General features: G+C 51.0%; 1 protein-coding gene and 2 long non-coding RNA genes across 3 annotated transcripts in view; 2 read left to right on the plus strand and 1 right to left on the minus strand.

Moving 5' to 3' along the window:
- LOC115338625 overlaps positions 1 to 1,643 on the minus strand; it is a 39,768-nt gene extending 38,125 nt beyond the window's left edge. Inside the window, exon 1 of the long non-coding RNA XR_003922457.2 lies at positions 1,121 to 1,643. This is a non-coding gene — a long non-coding RNA (uncharacterized LOC115338625). The remainder of the gene's footprint in view (positions 1 to 1,120) is intronic.
- On the plus strand, positions 1,145 to 11,871 carry LOC115338627. The gene is made up of 3 exons (XR_003922459.1): positions 1,145 to 1,255; positions 8,427 to 8,498; positions 11,819 to 11,871. It is a non-coding gene; the product is annotated as an uncharacterized LOC115338627 (long non-coding RNA).
- A 6,010-nt stretch (positions 11,872 to 17,881) lies between these two features.
- Positions 17,882 to 19,742, plus strand: ANKRD9 (ankyrin repeat domain 9). The gene is made up of 2 exons (XM_030007209.2): positions 17,882 to 18,121; positions 18,502 to 19,742. The coding sequence occupies exons 1-2, from the start codon at positions 17,907 to 17,909 to the stop codon at positions 19,439 to 19,441; spliced, it is 1,155 nt and encodes a 384-aa protein (XP_029863069.1). The 5' UTR covers positions 17,882 to 17,906; the 3' UTR covers positions 19,442 to 19,742.
- The last annotated feature ends 4,179 nt before the right edge of the window (positions 19,743 to 23,921 follow it).

Consider the following 23,921-nt stretch of genomic DNA (forward strand, 5'->3'; position numbering starts at 1 on the left):
TTTTAAATCCAGAAACAAAACACTTATACTAGAATCAGCCAGTATATAGAGTGTGTGTTCATGGGTGGGAGTTTACGTGTTTGCATCCCATGCACACACATTTGTATGCACTCATTAACTACTTCAATTTTTAACAGAAGTTAAAATCTAAGTTAGATCACAAGAGAAAAGACTTGCTCATATTAGTCACATTTTTCATAGGCAAAATCACAGCTCAGGCTGGCACCGTGATCTGCTTTTGCTCAGCTCTTTTTCCACAAACAGCATTTTGGGGCACAAACGACCCAGGGCAGTGAAGCTGCAGAGAGCCAGCCCATGCCAGGGGCAAATTCCAGGCCTGGCCTAAATGGGTGTTAATTCACATTCAAATCAGTTGAAGTTATGCCAGCCTGCTCCAGGACTGGCCTAGCTCCTGCAGCTTTTCTCCTGAGCTTTGTTCCCAGCCTGTCACTGTAATAAGCATATGCACCCAGAATTTTGGCATAGAAGTGAGGCGAGGAGGGCTCCGGCCATGCTGATCAATCACAAAACTTTACATTGGACAGAACTGAAATCAGTCACCAATTTATCGACTCCCAGCCTGATGAGGTCTGTGATGATCAGGAGCATTTGGGGATACATATTTATGTTCCCAGTAATGAAAACATAGGGAGTTATTAATAGACAAATCTAAAAGCATCCTTGAGACTGTGTGAGGTCTCATCATCTGGCAACACGTTGCTATACCCACTGCCGGGAACGTAATCATGTAGGTTGTCATCATGCACCCACCATCAGCAGCAGCAGCAGGAGCTCAGCCCTGCTTTGGGGCCAGCTCAGTCTCCACCAAAGGGGCAGCAACATTTTAACCCCTCTCGAAGGCACTTCCTTGCAGAGGGAATGGGTACCAGAGCCTGGGCACAGCCAGGACAAGCCTGGATTTTCTGTTTACCAGCTCAGCTGTTTCCACCTTCCCTTGGGAGACAGGCTCCCTTTTCCTCTGGACTGAGGCAAAGCCTGGAGCCACCCTCTGGTTTAATGACAAAGGTATACGTGGGAGCAGGAGAGCACTAGTGAAGGATGCTCCTGTCCTGGGGGCAATGACAAAGGAGGATCCAGAACTTAACCTTGCTCTTCTTACCTTGGAATAGGACCAGACCGGGGCTGGGGAATGGCTGGACCAGTCTCAACTTCGTGCCTAGACCTTGTCAGCATGCGAACCAGGAGGCTGGGAAGCAATTCTCACCCCCTGCATCCAGCAGGGCCAGAGGATCAGGTAGGACTTGGCCGCACAGGGCAGGTTTTCAGCGCACTGTGCATCATTATTCAGCACAAGGAACAGAAATGCAATGTGCTTGCCCATTTGTTTTGATGTCCACTCCTCTATTCCCCGCCCTCCGCTATGAGTTTCCCTTGAAACTGCAGGCACAAAAGACTTTGCTTTCCGGCTCCAAGATAGCTGTTATGTAAATAGACGAGGCAGTACAAGAGGATACCGTCCTTTTCCAGTAACCTCTCTCAGGTCTCTGCTGTTGCTCCGTAAAGGTGGAGGTGCTGGCAGAGAGCAGGCTGGGGTACGCGCTGCTAGAAGGTGAAAGGCTGGAGAGGAAGGTGGTGTAGCCAGCTGATTCCTGGTTTGAGTGCTCGGTTCCCGGGTATGGCAGGGTGCTGAACACCTAGGGGGAAAATATTCTTATTATTTAAAGCCAAATATATGAAATAAATGAACAGTTTCACCTTTTTTTTTCTTAGAAACTTGTACATTTTCTAGGCATAACTTCTTTGAATATTTTAAAATACGGGTATTTCATATCTGCTCTGTTCTCATTCTTTAGTATCGTCATCTGGCACCCCATTGTAAAGCTCTATTTCTAGGTCATTCTACTATAAGGCTGTTTCAAACAGCTTAAAATTAGTTACAGATTTGTAAATGATCACATATTTATGTAAGGAGAGGGATTTTTTAAAAAATATACATTTAATAAGACACTCAGAATACAAACTAGCTATGTTTGGGGATTTTGTTCATTTTTTCGGTGTTTCTACTCATTTATTTTATGGGGTCTGGGGAGTGGAGGCTAAAATTGAGACCTTGTAAGAGGTTATAGAAGAAAAGAACAGACATATTTTTCATGGCCATTTGAATAGCTAGGTTGAAGAAAAAAAAAAACAGCAATGCTTTTTATTCACACCTTAGCCAATGGTTTTCAGCCAGAGGCAGAAATAAAACCACACACAGAGCCCTAAGACTGAGCAGTACTTGCTCAGCATCATTTTTTCTCAGTGCTGGACACAGGCATGGAGACCTGTCTTTTCTCCTCATGGGCTTTTCTCCGGAGCGCCTCACCAACGCAGCGCTCCACCGACTTGAGAGCATCTACTTTAACTGCAGCCCAAGGAGTGGAAGGCTGTCGCTATCCCCACCTTTGGGACTGGGGCACACAAAGGAGAGGCTTCAAACAGCCATTAATTGCAGGGGCCCGAGCAGAAAGCCCCAAGACCTGAGTCATCGGGGTGTGTGGCACCATGACTCTCTCTGTATGTTTAAAGCATCGCTCCTACTAATGTCTGTCGAAGCTGCGGGCACCTGGCGCTTCTGTAAATCAGATTTTCAGGTCTTCAGCAGGCATCCAGAGAGCGAAGAAAACACATTTATGGGCCACCCACAGTCAAACACCGTGGAGGTCCAGACACAGATTTGCACAAACCAGGTCTTCGTGACCAGGATGGACTGAGTACCCAGCGAGCCAAAAGCTCAAACTCCTTCTGTGTGGTTGATTACCCAGCTCACATGCACCACTTCTGGCCCCTGGTTTTACAGCAAATGTCTTGAAAGGAGAGGAAACAGCTGGTGAATAATTCATTGTGTACCCTCCCGGTTGTACTGCAGCCTCTCTGCTGGTTTGCAGGCAGGGTTATCTGTACCACCACGAGCCATTCCCCCAACGCTGCTGGAAACAAAGGCTCCCTTTTTGCGGCTGTTTATCCAAAGGACATAGAGAGGGATGCGGGAGGAGGTGGGGAAATAGCAGTGGTCGGAGATCCCACCCAGCAAGGTCCATCCTCAGGGAGCGGAGGTCCATCCAGGCAAGGAGGGCTTGGCACTCGCACCCACATCCCAGGTTTCTGTGCCAGCTCTGTTCCCCTCACCACTAAGTCTTCTCCCAACTTATAATTACCCATCCTCCCGTATCAGAAAGACTACTTCTGAACTTGGTAATGAAACAGAAGTTGAAGAATTATGAAAATTAAAGAATCGAGCAATTGAATGAGCACGGTGGGGGAAGAAGGCTCCAGGAACGTTTTGGAGGCTAAAGAGCAGGGCTGGGCACTGCAGGATGTAATGGAGACAGGGACAGACCCCCGGCAGGAGCTGGGGCTGTGCCAAAAAGTTGAGCAGAAGTATGCTGCCTCTTTGAAAAGTCATACCGCCCAGGTACGTACCAGCACCCTCTATCTGGAGTTTGGTGGCACGGAGCAGCCCTGGGAGATGTGGCAACAGGGGCACTAGCTCCAGAGAATGCTTTTTGGGGAAACATCCCAAGCAGGGACGAGCCATTCCCCAGGACAGGACTGCCAGCTGGGGTTACCACACTGCTCGTCTTGTGCTGAGGACCCCAACCATTATCTCGCTTCCAGCTCATCCCAAACTGGTAGAAAGTTACTATACTTGCTGCACCTCGCAGCCCATAACTCACAGATCCGTTAGTCAGTGACACCCTACTGTATTTTTTTGCCGTCACTTGCAGTGCTTTAGATGTTGCCCAAGTCTGGCTTGGGGAATGTCTCTCCAACGTGTCTTTAGATGTAATTAAAAAAAGATTCTTTTATCAGCTGGCTGCCCCAATTAGCCTGCAGCATGGATGGAGACCCAGGAGAGGTTTTGCAAGTGGTTTTTACGGAATTGCAGTAAAAACCTGTTTCCTCTGACATCCAAGAAGTTTCCTGCAGGAGCGAGCCAAGCGCAGCCACGACGCCACGTGGAGGGTCGCAGGCTCCATCTCCAGGCATGGCTGCTTTGGGCAGGGGGCGAGGGGAGGTGGGCACACAGCCTCGCAGTGCTCCCCCCAGCCTAAGCCCGTTCCCCCCACAAAAGGCCGGGGGAACAGCCCATTTCCAGGCCCCTGCTGCCAGTCAACGCTGCTCTTTGTGAGCTGCACAGATGCAGTGGGAAGCAGAATATTGGTCGAATCCTGACAGACCTTATGCTAATTCACCAAAGAGCATTTTAGACCATGCACGGACACTTAATCGAGTGGGAGAGACAGCAGCAAACACGACATTTAATTATGGGAAAGAAAAACGAAGTCTTTTACCCTGCATTTGGCGTTCTCCCAACACACAGAGTTAATTGTTAGGAGGGTGTATTAGAAGGCAATGAAGGAGAAGATTGAAAACCCTGATTATGCAAAGGTCCTGAAAATGCTGAATTTATTGAATTTCACATGAGAAAACGCAGGCTGTGCCATGCTGAGGGCTGTGCCAGCAGCCAGCTAAGACCTCAAGGGGTCTGTATGTGCATGCTAGAGGGGGACAAAGCGCCCCAACCGCTTTATGAGCCCCTGCCAACTGCTGGCCAAGCCCCACTGCATCCCTAAAATGGGACCGGTCAATAGACTGGGGTAGATGCCTCTGAAGCATGGGCAGACCTTGGTGCAGGTGATGCACAGGTGGGCAGACCTCAGCGCAGGTGAGGTACAAGGCCGGCACGTTCTTCAGGAGCTCAATTTTCCTTTGGAAAAGGACCTAAGCAGGTAAAGCTGGAAAGGACATTTTAGCTGTGACCTCTGTGTAATACATTCAGCCGCATTTGCCTAAATTTGGCAAGAGTGTGCAGCAACAGCAAGCCCCAACTGCTTTGGGAAGCGCTGGCACAGATGCCTATGAGAGAACAAGAGCTGTGGGGCTGGACCATTCGAAGGTCTGTCAGTCCCAGGTGCCCCCAGAGGAGGGGGTACTACAAGAACAGAGAATCAACAAAAGTGTTTCCCCAAAAAACCCCCACTGCCTCCAACAGTTTGATTCTTAGGCAATTCAAACGGCTGCGGTGTAGCCTTAGTGTCCCTCAGCATGTTTCCCCATGAATTTTCTCAGTTGTCCCTTGAACCACATAAACTTTTAGCCCCTTTTTTGTTCATGCCTGGTCACGGGTGAGGGGCAAAGCTACATCTGGACCTGACCTGTGGATCTAGTCGTTATACCATGATCCTTGGCCTAACGTATCTCCCAGGGAAACTCCCAGCTGGGTCCCACAAAGTAGAACAGTGCCAATAATTGCCGATTCCTTCATGCCATTGACAACCCCATCCGCTTTTACTGAGGTCGGTAGAATTGACTCTGGATTTTAGAGGAGCAGCTGCTTTTTTTTCTACTTCCCTTTTTTTTTTTTTTCCCAACATGAAAATCGACACCAATAAATGAGATCCAGCTCGTGTTATACCTGCAGTAGCTTTAGATGTACTGCAGGGGGTAACCTTTGGCTGCTGATCCACTCGCTGCTGCGGCAAGGCAGGTTGGAAGAAGCGCCACAGGTCCGCTTCGGTCGGGTGGCAGGAGCCCTGGTGATTTGTTCCGTGGTCCCAATTTAATGACAACAAGCTTCTGGTTTTCCTAGTGTTAAGCAGCTTAGGAAAAAGAGCCCTAAAAATAAAATCATTAACAAAAAAAAAAAAAAAAAAAAAAAAGACAGAAAGAGTCTGACATTTGGGGTAAGGTAGCTAAAATTATTATTTTGCTTCTCTTGGATCGCATGGTTTTTGTGCCTGACCAATGTCACTGGAGATACCCAAATTGAACACTTGAATCTGCCTCATGGACACAGAGCCAGGCCCTTGCTGCAGAGGGGGAAGTCCAGCAGAAAATGTTATTTTCTAGCTCCTACCGAAGTACAGTAAATCGGAGGGAACCTAAAAGGCTTATGTAGCAGAGCAACACACTCTTCACACCAGCAGTCAAGTAGGTGTCCCAGTTGAGAGACCACCTGGCACACACTGAGCTTTGAAGTGAACCCCGGCCCCTTCAGTGGGAGTTAAGCTAAATGCTGAGCCAGGTCCCAAGCTGCTGCTCTGGGCAGCCTTCAGAGGCCCCGCATCCCTCAGGGCCGGCCTGAGGATGCAGCACACACCTCCCGGGATGAGGAGCTAAGGCAGGACAGCGTGACACCGAGCATCTATTCGTTGATGGAGATCTCAGAGCGAAACTCAGCTGAGCTGAGGAAAACAAAAATCAACAGCGAGTCCGTCCCCAGCAGCCAAACGCACTTTGGTTTTGGCTTAGGTTTATCAAGACTCTGACCCAGCTAGCGCTCGGCAGCAAGCACCAGCCAGGCCGTGTTGACGGAGCTCTGCTGCCCGTCCCGGGCTCCCGTGCCAGCCCAGGACCCGTGGGCAGAGCGGGGCCGGCGGCCGTGGGACCTGCCGAGAGGTGAGAGCCGGGGGGTCCGGCTCAGCCCCGCAGCTCTCAGCTCTGCCTGCCTCAGGCTTGCAGCCTCCGCCGCTCGCGAGACAGCATTTAGGTCAATAATTAAGTTGGGCTCTTTTTTAATGAGTCAAGAATAAATCTCTTAACTAAAGTCGCCAATATGCTGCTAAAAATTTAATTTAAATATTTCCCACTGTTTTTTGAATTCTTAGCGCTCTCTGGGATTTTTTGGGTAAAGCAATTTTCCCCTTTAAGCCCTACAAACATTTTCTTCCGAGGGGCTCTTCGAGGAAGGGGCTGGCTGATCATTTGCAAGAGTGCTGTTCCCCGGGGCCGCTTCCAGCACTGCTCGGTAATGCTCCAGGAGAGCTGGCAATAACTCACCCCCAAGCTGTGCGTGCCCTCAGTCACATCGGATTTTCAAGAAGCACGTCAGCGTGGAACCGCGCACCAGGCACCCGATGCCCTGCCCAGGTTAGCAGGAGGAATGCGTGAGCCCACACCTACGGGCAGGTCACACAAGTAGAAAGGAAGGTTAAAAAAGTGCCAAAGCCAGAGAGCAGTTAAACATGGGTGAGCAGATTCCTCCTTTGCAAAGATTGATTTGAATTGTTTGCCTTTAGTTTGCAGCAACAACCATGCCTCAGATCCCCATTGCCCTACCAATGCAAGTCTCCTCAGAGAAACCCAGGGAGACCTCTGGATGTAAGGAAGAAGGAAAGGTCTCAAGACAGCATGGGATCATCAGCAGAAAAGCAGTGAGACAAACCCAGGCCTCACTGCAAAAGAAAGGGGAAGAATAAATTTTTAAAAAAATATGAAAACGTAAAAATAAAAGATATTTTTTAAAAATTGTAAAAAAAAAAAATTAAAAAAACTCAGAACAAAGCCAACTCATCTACAACACTTTTAAAGTGGAAGTCTAACTGAAGATTGAAAAACCAGCCCACACAAGAAGCACATTTTCCTGTTCCCGGTAGAACAAGCAGAGGGTGGTTTCAACTCGTCAGTGGCTGAGCTGTTGCACAATAAAACTCACTGATGAATGAGCTACTTTAAAAGCAACAGAGCTTTGTCCTCTTGGTGGCTCAGCTTCTCCAGTGTCTCTGAAATGTTTGTTTATAAGTGGGAAATGACTAACAGGCCTTTGCAAAAACGAAAGCAGTTGAGGCTCCAGCTTTGGGAAGTTACCCACGGCGTCAGGCAGACGTTGCTGGGGAAGCCCCGTGAGAGCAGGGGCTGGTAGGCAGCAGAGCAGAGTGGATGCAGCTCCATCCTCCCACTGCAGGTGACCTGAGTTCAGCTCCTGGCATCTGGTTCAGCCCACCGGAGCCCGGACAGCAAGCCTGAATGTCACATCTCGCTGCTCTGAACTTGCCTCACATCTCCCCACACTACCATCCTTACGCTCCTCCTAAAAAAATCCAGTCCTCAGGCACACTTAGTCTTTGAGAGCACAAACCGAGCATCAGAGAACCAGTCTCATCTTCCCGAGGTGACAAAAAGCTGGAAGTAGCAGCACCAGGAAGGCTTGCCTTGCCTTTACATCTCCCTAGGCTGTTAACTCTGAAACCTAGTGATGGTTCTAAAACAGCAGCCATCCCTGGCTTGCTTCCAGGGACCACTGCAGCCAGCTACCAGCTGCAGCAGGCTTGTGCCACCATCCCACGTTCCTTCCATGAAGCCCCAGCCCCTCGGAGGGAGCCTCCAGCTCACCCAAATGCTTGCCATGGCATAGTCACTGCAGCATGCCAGAGACTGAAAACCTGGAAGCTCATCTCTGATGTAGGACAAATTACAACCCACACAGCACAACCTTGTCTTACTCACCAAGAACAGCCCAGACGCTGGGAACAACAAACCAGCACCCTCGGGGAGCTCACGGATGCCAGCAGCAACTTAAGAAAAGCTGCTTTTATTCTATACAAGCAAGCAAAGACCTTGAACTCTTATCAGGCACTTATCACCACGACAACAGAGAAAGGTGCCTGAACCCTTGCCAAAATGTTTTTCTTTCTGCTACACAGAACACATGAATTGCAAGAGCAGCCTGTCTCCAGGAGTACTTGTGCCTCAAAGACAGCAGCAAGATTTCCAAGGTAAACTGATATGAAATTTCATGTTTCTTGTGGTCTAAACCCAATCACAGGTATAAGGGATCTCAAATGCTGACACCATTTTAAAAAACCCAACCCAACAGCATTACTTCCCCCAAGCATAGCCATTACTCCAAGATCTACATCCCTTTACCACACTACACTGATGTATTAGCCCAGACCCACTTTCCTCACTAGTTTAAGCTGAAATACCTGGCTGCAAACTGGGACACAGGCAATTCTTACTCTGTCATCCCCGGTTCAGGGGCAGAAGAGTGGGGCTAAAGGCTGGCAGCAACAAAGCAGAGATGTGAAGAGGGGAGCCTGAGTATTTTGTCTGTCTCCTGCAACACTTCTTAGCATGAGCTATAAAGCTCTGGAAAGTTTCATTATTCACATTTCCAGCCCCTGGAGCTGTAGCTCACCATGCATAGACCGTTCCTCCTGCTTGTGTTACCTGCCTTCCTACTGGATTTAGTAAGAATTCCCATTTTATAGAAGTGAAATTCCCACCCGCATTGTCAGGCGCTCCAGGAGATGCTGCCGTACCCAGCTCCGGGTGAGCTGCCAAACGGCAGCACTCCCGAGAGCCCATCAAACAACCCTGGACTGCGACGGACCACGTTGGCGTGTGGGTACGCAGACGGGCTGCGTGGCCGGCATGGGCGCCCGCCCTGCCCAGCCTCCATGGCATGCCATGCTCCGCGGCCCCAGCAGCACTGGGAAAACGTCTGAAGGAGCCCCAGGCCTTGTCCACGTGTGCTTCACACCTTTCTGCAATAAAAAAAGTGCGTGTGCTCCAAACATGCTCTTCATGCCAACGGCGGCTGCTGCTCCAGCCCCACCGAGGGCAGCCCCACTGCCGAGATGGAAGGTGACAGAGAGCCCATCCCTGTGCCGGTGTCCGAGCAGGGCTACGGGAGAGGTCCAGGGAGCAGAGCCAAAGGGAAGCAGACTGCCAGGGCCCCTGCACGGCTCAGGGAGCAAGCCGACCTTTCTGCCATGCTTAGCAGCTGGGCTCGGGTGTTTCTCAGCCTCACTATTTATACCAGCCTCACTATTTATACCTGGCTTGTTTTTGTCATGCATCGCATCTCCCCGTTACTTTACATGACCTTTTTAGCCCTTTATAATTTCTGTTTTCTGGGCTGGAGGCATCACAAAATACTGGCAACACCCTGGAAACATCAGCCCTCCCATTTTCCTAAATGGCACGTGCAGGAGCAGAGGGAAATCCTGGCAAGGGGAGCTGCACCCTAATCCCTCAGCCACTTAATAAGCCATGAAGAGACATACTAATGGACAAATCTGATCAGGTAGTCACAATAATTTCAATGCAAAAGCAATGCTTCCAAATGGAGAATTGCATAAAATGATGCTAGGGCCGAATCTGGCAGGTAAAAAGCATTGCCACCCTGATTTTAGGTGCCTTTATATGCACAAAATTATCTTACTGCCTCTACATAGGGGACAGCTACTGTTTTAGAAAAAGAAAAAGCAAACTGAAAAACTCTACTGCGAACTCGCTATGGTCTAACCTCCTGATTGTACTTGTACTTGAAAATTTCATTAGAAAATAATTACAGAGAAACCAGAAATATTACAGAGGCCTCATCACCAGACCTGGGAGGTTTTCTTGGCAGCAGAGCAGCTTTAGGCAGCTCTGGAAGACTTCTGACTATTTTTTACAAAGCGAAAGAGAAAGACAGACTCTTTCTAAACACCACTTTGCAGCAAAAAGGTTTTTGCCTGATAATCCAATCTTTTTTAGAAAAAAAAGCAGGTTTCCTATTGGGATGTATGCGACAGATGAACAGCTGCCTATTGAGGCTGCAGTTGCCGTTGGAGTTAACTGCTGTAATGCAGCCGCTTCCCACCGAAGGAAGCTCATGACAGAGCTGCCCTCTTTCCTCATCCCTGTTTGTTATTTCAACAGACCCAGCAGCAGCCAAGAGCAGAGAGAACAAACAAATGGGAATAAAAATAAGTCCTCAAAGACATGCAAAGCATTAGCCAATTTTTTTTTTTTTTAATCTTTCTGCTTGGCCTTATATCTATCGTGTTTGACGATTCAAATGGCAGAGGGATTTATTACAGCAAAACCAGATCAAATACAACCCTTGGGTAAGCATTATACTATATGCATCTCCTTCTAAAGAAAAGTGAGGTGGCTGCTTTGCTTTGTCTTAGCTAGGAGGAGTTTGTCCTGCAATGAGCTATGAGGTCAGAACAGTTCCGCTCTGAACAGCGGGGTGTGAACAGCCACACACGCCACCAAAATTAAATATACAGTAATCACAGGTGAACTCAAATTGTTTAGGCCCGATGGTTGAACAGGTCATTTCTGAGTTGCAGAGCCCGGCTCACATCCCAGCTATAAATGCCGTGAGGGGGAAAAAAACGGGATGGTTAGGGGAACGCTCCCTGCGGCAACCTGAGCATCTCCACGGTGATGCTGCTGCAGCGGGAAGATGTCTCTCTGCCTTGCTCCAAAGAGGACCTGTCCCCCCAAACCTCATCTAGAGAAGGGGATCTACACAGCCCTGACAAGTACAGCCTGCTCCAGAAACCAAGAGCCTGTGAACATACGGCTCACACTATGTACCTACGCATCCCTCGGCTTTATGCAGAGCCATCTCGGCATCCCCAGGAGCATTCCTGGGAATTAGGGTGCTGCTGCACCAGCAGTCTTGGAGCCCTAAAGCCCAGAGAGCCACAGGTTTCATTCAAGCCAATTATAGCACATTATAAATAGAGGATCCTGCTTGGTTTGGAACTGGCAAATAGCGAGCGGCAAGTTCTGCTTCCACAAATAGCCGGGTGAGCTGGTAAGGCCAGGCTCATGTCAGCTGGCCTGAGAAGTGCTGGGGTTAAAATGACACCACTGGGGAGCAAGGAGGTGCCCCCCACCCTGGCCAGAAACTGGAGTGGACAAGCCTAGGTGCCCATCATCAGTGCAGTCAGGCTCTGCTTTAGCAATGCCTTTATCCTACTTATCTGCAGGAAAATGGGTCTTTCATCTTACGTATTCCTCGAGTCTTTTAAGTCCGCAAACTTTAATAATCACAGATACACTTTTATAGACAAGCAGGTGCTTTTGTAATGATTTTAGGCACATTCACAATATACAATACAAAAAGCAGACAACTCATTGGTTCATTACCTATTCTTAGAGAGCCAGAGGGCAACCAATTCACACTGAATTAAATCAGGCGCCTGCTCAGAGCAATTCCCAATAGGGAAGGCATCCCATTCTCTAATTGTAAAACACTGCATCATTTTTCTAACCTTTGAATATTATTGATTTATCTTTTTTCTTTCAGGTGTGGAGACAGAAATGCCAAGCGTGATGTCAGCAGGCAGCAGTACATGGCACAATTGCTCTTTCCAAAAGCGGAGCACTGAATGCCAACCAAAGCACCGGCTAGATATTGCATGATAAGAGACAAGCTACGCTGTGCATATCTGGGGCAAGGGAGGCGAGGGTTTGACCCCTCAAGCCCCTGAGGTTTGCTCTGCCAAGGCCAGGTTGCTATATCATTATGATAAGGGTAATCCTGTTAGGCAAACACATCAAACAAATAGTCATTCCCAATTGCAGATCTTGTCTAGGCAAATCTAACCCCGGGTTAAAAATGTGCTGAGTGCGCAGTCCTGTGGCACAGCACGCTAGGAGCTGAGGGATACGTGGGGTCTTCTGTGCCCCAGGACACCGGTGCAGGCACTCTCTGAGGCTCAGGCTAATGCCTGGGAGTGTCTAAAAATTGCAACAGAGTAAGTTCCCTCTCCTTCCCCTTCACTTCTTGTGTAGAAGAGGACAGATGACTCTTATGTCAGGCTGTTTTGCTTCTATATTTATGTCCTGCCTTAGGCTCACAATGTTCAGCTCAGATGCAATCCAGTCTGGTCGTATTAATACATCTGGGAAAATATTTTTAACAACCAACATCAAGCTGAAGGCCAAAATCATCCACAGGCGCCAGGATCTCTCTGACCCCTCTCATCCGCTTGCTTATGAAACAGAAAGGCTCACCCAAAGGTACTTTCTTGTCTTTTAAGGGACAAGTACACTTTTCAGCTTCCCCCTGTAACATACTAGATCAAATTTAATCCCTGCTGCACCTCTGGGAGTTTCCCTAGGTTTCCAAAAGGCTGAACGAGGCTCATTTATTACAGGTGCCAAAACCAAGGCTTAATGAGGGGTGGCCCACGAACCTAGCCAGGACACTGATGGTAGCCTGTGATCATCCCTGAGGGCTTGTGAGATGCCTACAGCTGAAGGACCTTATCACCTCACTGCCCACCTCACTTCTGCCAGAACACTTTTCTGCACTCTCTGTCAAGGAACCAGGCCAAAAAATAAGATTCAAAGCCTAAAAATTGGGTTATCCCACCAGTGGATGCTGACAGCCTCAACAGATCCATGACACCAGTTGAGCCATTTATTCAGCCTCCCACCAGCCGGCACTGACGTTCGGCAGCAGTCAGCCCTCATGTTACGTTCCTCCTCCAGAGCCAGCAGAGGGACTTCCTTTCTAAAACGAAGCATTTCAGAGCTTCACTTGGGTCCCCAAGCGTCATTTGGGATGCAGAGTTTTGGACGGGTGTCACATTCGCTCAGCAGCAGCCAGGAAACAAGAGTAACAAGAGAAGGCTTGTTCATTTTGCTGTTTCCAAAGCAGCTTTTCTTTCATGCTGTGGGTCAGGATGGAGCTGACCCTGTAACGTAGCAGAGGAAGCAAAGCAGCCAGGGTTATGGGCAGCTCAGGCTCCATGTAAAATCATGACTGATATGAAGTCAGGCAAGTAGAGAGTGACTGTAATACAAAAGAAGACTGAGGAGGAAGAAGAAGTGCGTGCTGAGCGAGGCGGAGCGCGGGTGAGCGGTGAGAACAGGGTGCAAGGCCACAACTCCTCCCCTGGATGGAGTGATGCTGTCCAATGGTTTCAGCAAGGGAGCCAGGAGCAATGCTCCAACCCAGATCACTGCTGGCTCTCCGGGGCATCTTCAGCGGTCTTGTTTCTCAAATCAAAATATTTTCCCACTTCCCAGGAAAATTTCTGTGCCTTTTTTTCAAAGCGATTTGAGATTCTGAAATGAAAGGACAGAGTGATTTGTAACAGCCACTTGCCAATATGCCCCCCTGAAAAATGGAGACGGGCAAAACAGGCACACGAAAGGCGTGGACGCGATGGACGTTACAGACTCAGAGGTGGGTGTAGGAGGGGGGCTGCTGTCCCCTCCGCATCTGATGTGCAACAGGCATCCGCGGTGAGTTGCCCTCACCACCAGGCAGGCAGGAGACGTGTCCTCCTCCTCCTCCTCGGGGAGGGAAAGGACAGTCCCTGGGCAGCCTTCCTCGGCTGCCCTCCCATCCCTGGTCCTGCAGGCAGCCAAGGGCCCTGCTGCCTGCTTCCCAGCTGGGTAGTCCGGAGAGAATAGAAATAAAGGGTGAGCTCCTCAAGTGAGGAACCAGCACCAGCAGAGGAAAGGAAACAGAAAGGTTTCTGGAGAAAATGTTTATCTAAGGCTTCCACGAGGTGTCAGCAACAGCTGACTATTCATCACAGCTGAACAGAGGTGCCTGGGGCTGCCATCCGCCTCTTCGCCTGGCGAGTCCTCGCCAAAGGAGATCAAGTCCCGTCTAGTGACTGCCACCAGCTCTGCCTTCTTGTGTCCCCGCAGGCCAGCACCGCATGACCAGCCTCTGTCCCCTGTCTAATGCCGCAGAGCAGAGGGGTCCCCACGCAGAGCCAGGACCCCAAGGACCAAACCAATATACTTGCATATTACCCCTGACCTAAAGAGCTCACCGGCTAAAACAAGATGGTTGAAGCGGCGTTACTGCACCCGTTCTGCAGATGGGATGCGGGTGGCACAGCGAGATTAAACTGGAGGTCAGTGATGTACCCGCGGTGGGAGGGCGACATGCAGCATCTATATTCCAGCCCAGCACCCCTACTGCAAACCACTGACTCTCCTCACTCATTACTTCTCTCTGAAGATGTTTAATTTTAGCTAAATGGGACATTAGGCATTTCTATCCAACCCACTGACGAGGACTGCAGAGCCAGAGGCTTAAAGCAAAGCGGCAGCTCTGCTGCTCCAGCCCATCACGGGTCTGGGGCTGTTGTCCAAACTCTGCTGACCTTTGGTCCTGAACCTGCTTTTGAGAGAGGAGACTGGTAAATGTTCAGAGTCAAACCCGCGCCCAAAATCCTTGCAAGGGCTGGAGTAAAACCCCTATCTTTCAGCCTTTTCAAAAATGAGGGATGCACTCTTTGCCCATCTTCCATCTCATGCTCAAGACCAGCGCTAAACATTAACTATGTTCAGTGTGCTCACTGATACTGCCTACTTTCAGATTGCTTTTAATTACACCCACGATCATGTCCATTAAGTCAATATGATCCTGCCCTCAATTTAATGAAAACCTCAGGAAACAAATTATGCCTGCCACAAGAAATGGCAGAGCTTTTCCCTTCGTCCCATTACGTGTCTGGGTTTCGGTAGCGTTAAGTGGGTTTTACTTGGTCACTGGCTGGAGAAACCAAAGGATCAACGTCCTGGAGGAGAGTGAAGAAAAAAATAGCTCTGAGAGGACACGTCACATTACTCAGACATGGTCGCACCGACGGATTAATCTTCGTCATGTGCCAAGGAACCTGTGATAAGCCCTCTCATAGTCGGATCAGTAATAAGATCAGTTACTTAATTCAAAGTGATTAAATGCAGTCTGGACTGCAAACAAACAAGTCATGTCCGTGGGTCTGCATGTAAAATATGTATCACAAAATTAAAACCTTTCTGGGCTGTTGTGTTTTGTCACTAGTGCTGGGCATGCTATAAACAATTCTGGGGGCAAATGCAATACTTTTTCTCCAGTGCAACCCACAAACAGGCTGCCTTTCCTACAGGCAGGCTCCTGCTTCGAATGTATGTGACAGATACGTTTTGCAGACAGGGGCCAGCCTCTGGGTTACCCACCGGCTGTGAGGCCGCGAGCACTCAGCACACTCTGGCCTATTTTTAATCCAGTGCTGGGTACTGAAGCACCCTATGGTTGTAGCTGGTCCCCCCACCTCCATAGGAGAGCTTGGCCTGGGAAAAACAGTCCTGCTTCCACGCCAAAGACATGAATTTCCTACACAAAATCCAATTTGGCTTTGTGACTACTCTAATCGCCTGTCTTTGGGCTCCGACACCACTTGCCTTACTCAGGCACGTGTGGAAGATGAGTAGAAAGGGCTGGGCAACCTGGCTCATCACCATGCTGGACATCCAAATTGATGGCAACGTCCCAGCGACGGCAGGGAAAGAATTTGGGATTTGTAGTCAGGCAGGGCCATCTCCCGGAGCAGGTGGCACGCAGAGATGCGGCAGGTACCGCTGCCATCAGCGACGGGCACCGAGGCACGGGCGGGTGAGGCTGCGCCGGACACAAAGGAAGGGCTATAGAATTAGCTATTTTTAAACCATTTCTTTTGATCCTGCGCTTTGGTACAAATTATCCCATCTCTGCAGTAATAGGATGCGACTGACAGGCAAGTGCCCCAGCGATAGCAGGGAGTGGTGGAAGTGGCTGCCTTTAATGAGTTTTCATCTGGAACCGGACACGAGGGATGAAAGAGGATTTTCCGTGCCGTGGCTGACATCCGAGACGCCAGGAACTGCGGTGGATCCGCGGGGATCCTCAGATGACGAATCGCACTGACAAATGCTGGACGTAATTCTTACCGGCAGTGCAGCTCAGCACATGTTACCCTGATTTCTCTTCCCTCAGATGTGGTCACCAAGAGTTTCTGAGTGTGACAGTGGCGTGCAGTGTCCTGCCCGGCTCACCCACCTGCCCACATTCCCTCGCACGGACCCCCGGGTTTTGGTGTGAGCATCGCGTGGCAGGGAAGAAGTTACAAAGCGAACCGAGCACAGTTTAAGCATTGTTTCCCTGGCTGAATGGCGGTTCAGAAGAGGCGTGACAAAGGCAGCGGTTGTTCCTCGCCAGCTTCGTTCTCATCAGGGTCAAGGGGAGGTCTGGCAGCAAGCTGCGGGCTCCCTCCCTGCCGCCCGGGCAGCTTCACAGAGAGGGCTGCAAGGAAGCGGGGCATTTCGGCAGACGCCTGGCAAGCCCCCCCCGGGTGTGCAGGCAGGCACGTCGTGCTGGGACATGTGGAAAGCGTCGCCTGTTCCAGCAGCGGTCGGCAGCAGCTGTGCTCCCGCACTGGCGAGGAGAATGCTGGGGAACCGCAAGGACAGAGAAACCAGAGGTGTTCGCCATGAACCTGACAGCGACCGGCATCGCCCGCCTGCGGAGAGTCTGATTGCGCCTTCCTGATTGAGAGAGCGATGGCTGCAAGAGGGGGAGATGCTGGGGGTCAAACACAAAGTGTGAAAGAGGGAAATGCTCTGAACCCGCCTGGGGGGGGGATAAGGATGGAGCAGATCCCAGGATTTGCTGTCAGTAAGGAGGCCTTATGAGAGAGGAGATCTCACTAACGACAGCACTTGCTTTACCAGCGCATGGCTGTTACCTGTACAGGCGCATTTTAGGGCCAAGGGACTGCAGGCACCCCAGGGAGGAGCCGCCGGTGCAGGGCTGCCCGCAGTGCCGGGCTCACCCCACGCCACGACCCTCTCCTTGCTCCTCTGTAGCCAAAACCTGTTGGGTGACCGTCAGCGGGAAGGGCCGCAGGCAAATGTCACTATCTGGGAGTCAAGCGAGAGCCACGAGTTTTGCAGCAAGCACGTGTGCGCACACACGTGGGAGTCCACAGCCGGCGCCGGCTGAAGGCCAGCGCCAGCCTCCGGCCAGAGCCGCCGCCGGCCGCGGGCAGGGGGTGAGCCGAGAACTGGCGTGGGTCCGGCTGGGCCCCGCCAGGGCAGGCAGGGAGGTGTGACACCGCCTGCCTGGGCCCCCGTGTGCGCAGGGCACTGCGTGTCTGCCCCCTCCTACGCCCAGGAGCCTGGGTGTCCCAAAGCCCCCGCGCACAGGTCTCCCTGTGGCCCAGCCGCCGTGCCCCCGTGTGTCCAGGTCCATGTGTGCCCTGGACCCCATAGACTCAGGACCCTGTATCCCCACGGGCCCCGTGCTGTCTGCACCCCACACCCCCAGACGCCCATATCCTCAGGGACCCCGTGCTGTCTGCACCCCACACCCCCATATCCCCAGGGTCCCCCCGCGCCCCGGACTCCAGGGCCCCGTGCCCCCCGGACCCCGTGCCCCTCTAGCCGCTGGATCCCACGCTGCCAGGCCCCCCTCACCCCCGGGACCCCATGCCCCCCCCCCCCCCCCCGCCCCGTCAGTCCCCGCCCCGCCCCCGCGGGACTCCGAGCCGGCAGCCAAGTTTCTTGGAACTTTGCCTCCCGTGACGCACGCGATGGTGCAGGGCCCCGTCCTCCCGGCGCAGCCAATGGGCGCCCGGGGGAGCCGGGGCGGCCGCCAATCGGCGGCGGCTGGACAGTTCCCCGGTCCTGACCGACCTTCACCGCCCGGGGCGGGGGGTGGGGATAAAAGGGCCCCGCGGCGGCGCGCCGCGCTCCCGCCCCCCCCCCCCCCCCCCGCCCCTCCGCTGCGGCTGCGGCGGCCACGGGCAGCGGCCGGCGGCACCGCGGGGACGGCGGAGAGGTGAGCGCCGGGCGGGGGCGGCGACCCGGGAGCGGGGCAGCCACCCGGGAGCGGGGCAGCCGGGCGGCGCGGGTGGGGGGGAGGCGTTCCCGTGCCCCGGGATACGGACGTCCTGCGCACCGAGCGGAGGCCGTTCCCGGGCACCGGGGATATGGGCGTCCCGGGCACCGGGGGGAGGCGGTTCCCGCGCACAGGCGTAGGGGCGTCCCCTGCACCGGGGGTGTTGTCCGGTGCGGCGGGGCCGCCGCGGCTCCCTGCTCCCCGCACCGCCCCCGCCCCGGGCCGGCGGCCGGAGGGTCGGGCGGGCAGGCCGGCGGGGAGGCGGGCGCAGCCCGGGGAGCCCCGGCCGCACGGTACTGACCGCCCTTCCGCTCCCGCAGGTCCGGGCCCGATGCGGCCTCTGTGCGCCGAAGTGGGAGGCAGCCCCCGGCGGAGCCCGCCATGCCCTGGAGCGTCCGGTGGGTCGGCGGCCGCGGGGCCCAGTCCCAGAAGCAGTGCAAGAAATCCTCCTTCGCCTTCTACCAGGCGGTGAGGGACCTGCTGCCCGTCTGGTTCCTGGAGGACATGCGGACCATGGAGGTCTTCCACTGGGAGGACGGGGGCAAGGTGAGCGTGTACTCGCCCTCGGAGGCCCTGCTCTACGCCCTGGTGCACGACCACCAGCCCTACGCCCGGCACCTGCTGACTAAGTTCCCCCAGAGCGCCCTGGCCGTGCCCAGCCAAAGCTTCAGCTGCTGCCAGTCCTCGGCCCCGCACCTGGCCATGGCCGTCCGCTACGACCGGGTCCGCATCCTCTTCCGAATCCTCAAGGCCCTCCAAGCCTTCCCGCCGAGCGACAGAGCCGGCCACCTGGACCGCCGGGGCTGCAGCCGCGTGGAGGGCGGCAAGACGGCCTTGCACGTGGCCTGCGAGCTGGTGCGACCCGAGTGCTTGCTCCTGCTGCTCGGGCACGGCGCGTCGCCCTGCTTGCAGGACAGTGCCGGGAATACCCCTCTCGACACCTTGCTGCAGCAGATTTCCCACACGCCGGCAGCTAACGTGCGTGCCAAGCTCCTCTGCCTCGACTGCCTCTTCTTCTTCGTGCCTCAGGACCTCCAGTTCACAATGAAACAGCAACTGTTGGACAACCGGCAGCGGTGGCAGGACCTCCTGGGGGAGAACAGGTTCCTGTGCCTGGTGGGCTTAGCTCCCCCGTCGCTGTTTGTCAGAGCCATGCGCGTCTTGATCAGGACCATTTCACCTGAGCATTTCCCAGAGGCTCTGGATGATCTGCCTCTGCCTCATTTTCTAAAGCCTTTGGACCTGAAACTGGAGAGCTAGAGGGGGTGGTATGAGAGCCTCCCGCTCACCTGACAGAAATAGACTGTTATGCTAAAAATGTATCAGTATATGAAGCTGCTAACGCAGCGGCCAAGCATCTGTTTTAATTAGAACTGTGTTTTTTAAAAGAATTGTATCTGGCACTTTACAATGTATTTTATTTAAAGATCCTTGTGGTGAGGTGAGGTCCGCACTGCATTTTATAAAAACATTCTATGGCATGTACAAATGAGGGTATGTGGGAGAACATATTTGTAAATACATCTGAATAAACCAGTGGCAGATGTGATCAAAATACAAATTGAGCGACTGAAAACCCTGAAGTGGCATGTGCCTTGGAAAACTGTGCGTGGGATGGGGGTGTATCTTTTCGTTAGGATTTCCCTGTTACATAAGCCTTGTGGTCCTGGAACAGGATGACTCCTTTTTTACAGCTCTCCTAATACATCTTGGCAGGGATGTGAGGTTTTTTTAAAGGCACAGATGAAAACTTCCTCATCTTGTACACAAGGGCAAAGAGAAGCCAGATACTATTAAAGCTTCCCTAAACAAAGCTGGCAGGGATGTGCAGCTGAACAAAATGTATTTTAAAATGTGCATAAATAACAGTTGGTTTCCTTGCAAAGTTCTCTCTGCTCTCCTTAGAGAGTCAAGGTGCTTGTTGTCAGGCAGAGGAGAGCAGGAGTGCGCACATTGCTCTGACCAAAAATGTTTCTGCCCTGGCAGGAGGCAGGAATGCACCCTGCAGCCCCTCTGTGTGATTGCTGAGGTGTGAGGAAGGTAGCGTGGAGCAGGAGGGCCAGCCTCCTTGTGCCTGCTCTCTGCTATGCCCAGAGGGATTTGTGTAGGTATGGCAATGGCCCAGGACCCTAGAACAGCTTTTTTTGGTGGATTCCGGCCCCTCTACTGCCAGTCCCCAGCAGGATGTGATGGCTTAGGTTCAGCTGAGGGCTGTGGCAGTCTTGGTCTCCACTTTGGGTACTAGAGGAGTAGCTTAGATATCCAGCCTTCCCCCACCTATCCCTTCTCAGATGCTCCAAGGTACATAAAATAACCTTGCAGCTGCTCCAGATCAAAAAGCCCTGTAGGGGTACTGTCCTGCCTCCAACACTTGCATTTAGACACGTCAAAGTCCTGAGCAAAGCGTACAGCTTTGGTTCTTTGCTCTGCAACCTTTACTCTACAGCATTCTGGGCAGTCATGCTGCTTACTTCCCTGTAAAACTGGCACTGCCCCTGCCCGCTCTGCAGGGAGCAAGCTTTGCTGGCTCTACCAGCATTGCAATGATAGAAATCTCCTAGGCCGCAGTACTGTAGCTTTGCCTCTGTTCTTGGAAGCCGCCAGTGAAACTGTAGGGTTTTGTTTCAGTGCTTAAATTTGTAGCCAGGGAGTTGTTTGCCACTTGAACTGTTCCAGCACTGTTGTTCCCTTTGGGGTCATCAAGGAACTGATGCGCTCAGAGAAGAGGCCGTGTTCACAGTACAAATTTCTTTATTCATGAATTAATTTTGGTTAGGAAAAAAAAAAAAACACAGAATGAGGCACTATAAGATGTTCATGCTTCAGCAGAACAGAGTGGTATTTCATCTGAAATAACCTCCATATTGCACGCACAATAAAAGATAAGCCAGACATCTGAAATTTGAGATGCAACAGAAAGCAGATTGCTATTCTTAGACTGATGGCACGGAAACGTTTCCTAGAAGAGCAAATGTTCCTTTTTCCCAAGAAACCAAGCTGATACATGCTCAAACTAATTACCATGGGAAATTTAGGTCCCTTGCTGGAAAGCATAGCACAACTCTTAACTGTTCTCTTCGGCTATCTTGTTGATAATAAAAATATAGAAATCCAAAGAACTAAGCCCTCGCTTAGCCACTTAAAAAAATATCTAAAAAAATCTGTGTTGCTAAATTCTTTATTTGGGTACATGTTCCCCATTGCTTCTGTAATAATGGTGTGGAAGCATCTTCCAAAACAGACAAGAAGTAAAGCAGTCAGGTCTAACTTGCACGTGGGAAAGTGTCTTGAGGTGGGGGAAGAGACACAGCTGGGGGTGGGAAGAAAGGTTTATCAGCCTTGCTGACAAAGACATAATGAGATTCAGCAGTGGGGAGTTGGTCTGTGGAACTGAGCGCTGGAAGACGCTCCAGCTCCCAAGCTGTGAGGGTAATTACACATTGGAACAGCATGACAGGCTGGACAGGACATCCTACACCTTAAAATGAGCCTGTTAACAAAACAAGAATTGAAGGCCAAAGCTGCCCCTGTGATTCCCTACAGCCCTCCCACCAGCTCACGGGTAATTCACTTTAACAAACAGAAAGGGTCCCCTCAATATGTTGTGATGCATCCAAAGTGAGCTAACTGCTGCGCCCCTCCTATTATTCTAGGACAGAAGTCAAGCCGATTGCCGAGCCCATGCTGGGATCACTCTGCTGAAGGTCACTGACAGACCTCGCTACGTGTGGCTTGTTGATGTGTCTGGGATGCTTAATCTGGAGAGGCTGAGAGTAACTGTGGCAAACTACACTGGTGACTACACAGATCACTCACCCAACTGGGTCCAGGCTTGTTTTTCAAACAGAGTCACAGCTTGGGAAAAGGCTGGGGCTTCTCGGCTTTGGAAACAGAAGTCCTTTGTTTATAGACCAAGCAACAGTGGCATCAGCTTTCCTCAGACTGACTTGCCAGCATCTCTCTGTCCTCTGCCACCTTTGGAGCACAGTGGAGTGCAGGCTCCACAGCCCATTCAGTTCTCTGTCTCTTGGCGAAGGCTGCCAGCAAAAATGCCAATTAGTGCCAGTTGCAACACCATTGACAAGCTTAATAAAGCAAACATGGACAGTCATGATGTCTCTGCAGAAGAGGACTGACAGTGCTGGAATCAAGGAGCTGGCCACAAAGGTGTGGGAAAGAAGATTCACCAAGTCCTAACACCACAAGAGCACAGGGGTAAGGATATATACTTAAAAGCTCCCGTCATACCTGCACAGGTTAATCTAGTCACACAAGGCAAATTACTCATCTGTAGGAAATGCTTTCAAAAGCATAAAAGGCAGTATATAGAGCCAGCATTCCTGAAAAGCTTAGTTACAGCCAGTTCCTCTAAAAAACTACTTTCTATCATGGAATAGTGATAAATATAATAAATATTTCCTATGTGTTGCTCAAGCACTTTCAAAACAAAATATCATATACTACCCACCTTTTAGTACAAAGTGGTTTTATCTGCTGTGACAGGTAAAAAAGGCCTGAAACACTTTCATTCAGAAAGAAGGGGAGAGAGGAAGTACTGAGTTACTTTTATTTTTGACTCTTTGCAATTGACTCCTCTCTGCAGCTCTCTTATTTCAGGAGTTAAAAAGTTTAGCCTGTCTAGAGTCTGCTGAAGGAGCTGAAGTCTATTGTAATTTTGAGTAACTTGTTTAAAAGATGGATTTGGGATCTTTAACAGTCTTCTTTTACCCAAAATATTACGTAGTTAAAGAATTTAAATTGACGTGAACACAAAACTAGGTGGTTTAAATAGTCTAAAAAATCCCTTACTGTACCATTTGTCTCAGTCTTGCTCTCTGACATATTGTCCTGCCATAAAAGCTACATCCTTATTCTTGCCACGGTCACAGCTTCATATGAGCTTTACCAGAGGTGAGCACCTTAAATTTGGCAGAAGATGCAGATATTAAGCACACCCGAAAATTACTCGCTTCATGAATATGCATAGATATAGAATATCAAGCCTAACATCAGCTTAACGCTCAGCACCACATAAAGAGTATCTGCTGCAAAGAGGTAAGGGTTTCATCCAGTTTCAGCGGCAGAGAAACAGGGCTGTTACTGAACAGGCTCCTCCGTGTGGACAAACCAGTCTTGCAAACCAAGTCAGGCATTAAGTAAAGGAGAAAAGGAAGCAGGAAACCGCTGAGAGCAAGACCTGCCGGGAGAGGAGGCCTTGGCTATAGGCAGGGCTGCAATTACAGGCTGGTTTGAAAATGAAGTTGAAAATAGCAAGGACAGAGATCCAGCACAGAGGCATGGAAAGACAGAAACTAGAAACAGGCCAGGGTGCCAGGTTTGTTTCCTAATCCATATTTGTCTTATGTCTGGTGTTCAAGTCATATGGGCTTTTGCCTTGCAATATAACCAATCTATTGACATCAGCAGATCATTGTGCATTGCATCACCCCATCTTCAGATCAATGCTCCCAACTAGGTAAACAAGGCACCCATGCCATGTGCTTAATATTTAAACAGCACTGTAAATCCTTGCAAACCAACTTTCATAACACCTATGTTAATAACAGTATTTCCATCACTGGTTGGTGTCAGCAGCTGTCTGAGGTTAGATCACCATTAACTCCTAGCCTGGCTTCAGTGGTCTCTCCTCTACCTACCATGTGTGAAAAAGAAATTCTGCCTATTACTTGCTCAGACCACATCAAACTGTCTTCTCTTACCATGCACAAGAATCACATCT

The sequence above is a fragment of the Aquila chrysaetos genome, chromosome 2 (genome assembly GCF_900496995.4).
Source record: "Aquila chrysaetos chrysaetos chromosome 2, bAquChr1.4, whole genome shotgun sequence".
NCBI lineage: Eukaryota > Metazoa > Chordata > Aves > Accipitriformes > Accipitridae > Aquila > Aquila chrysaetos.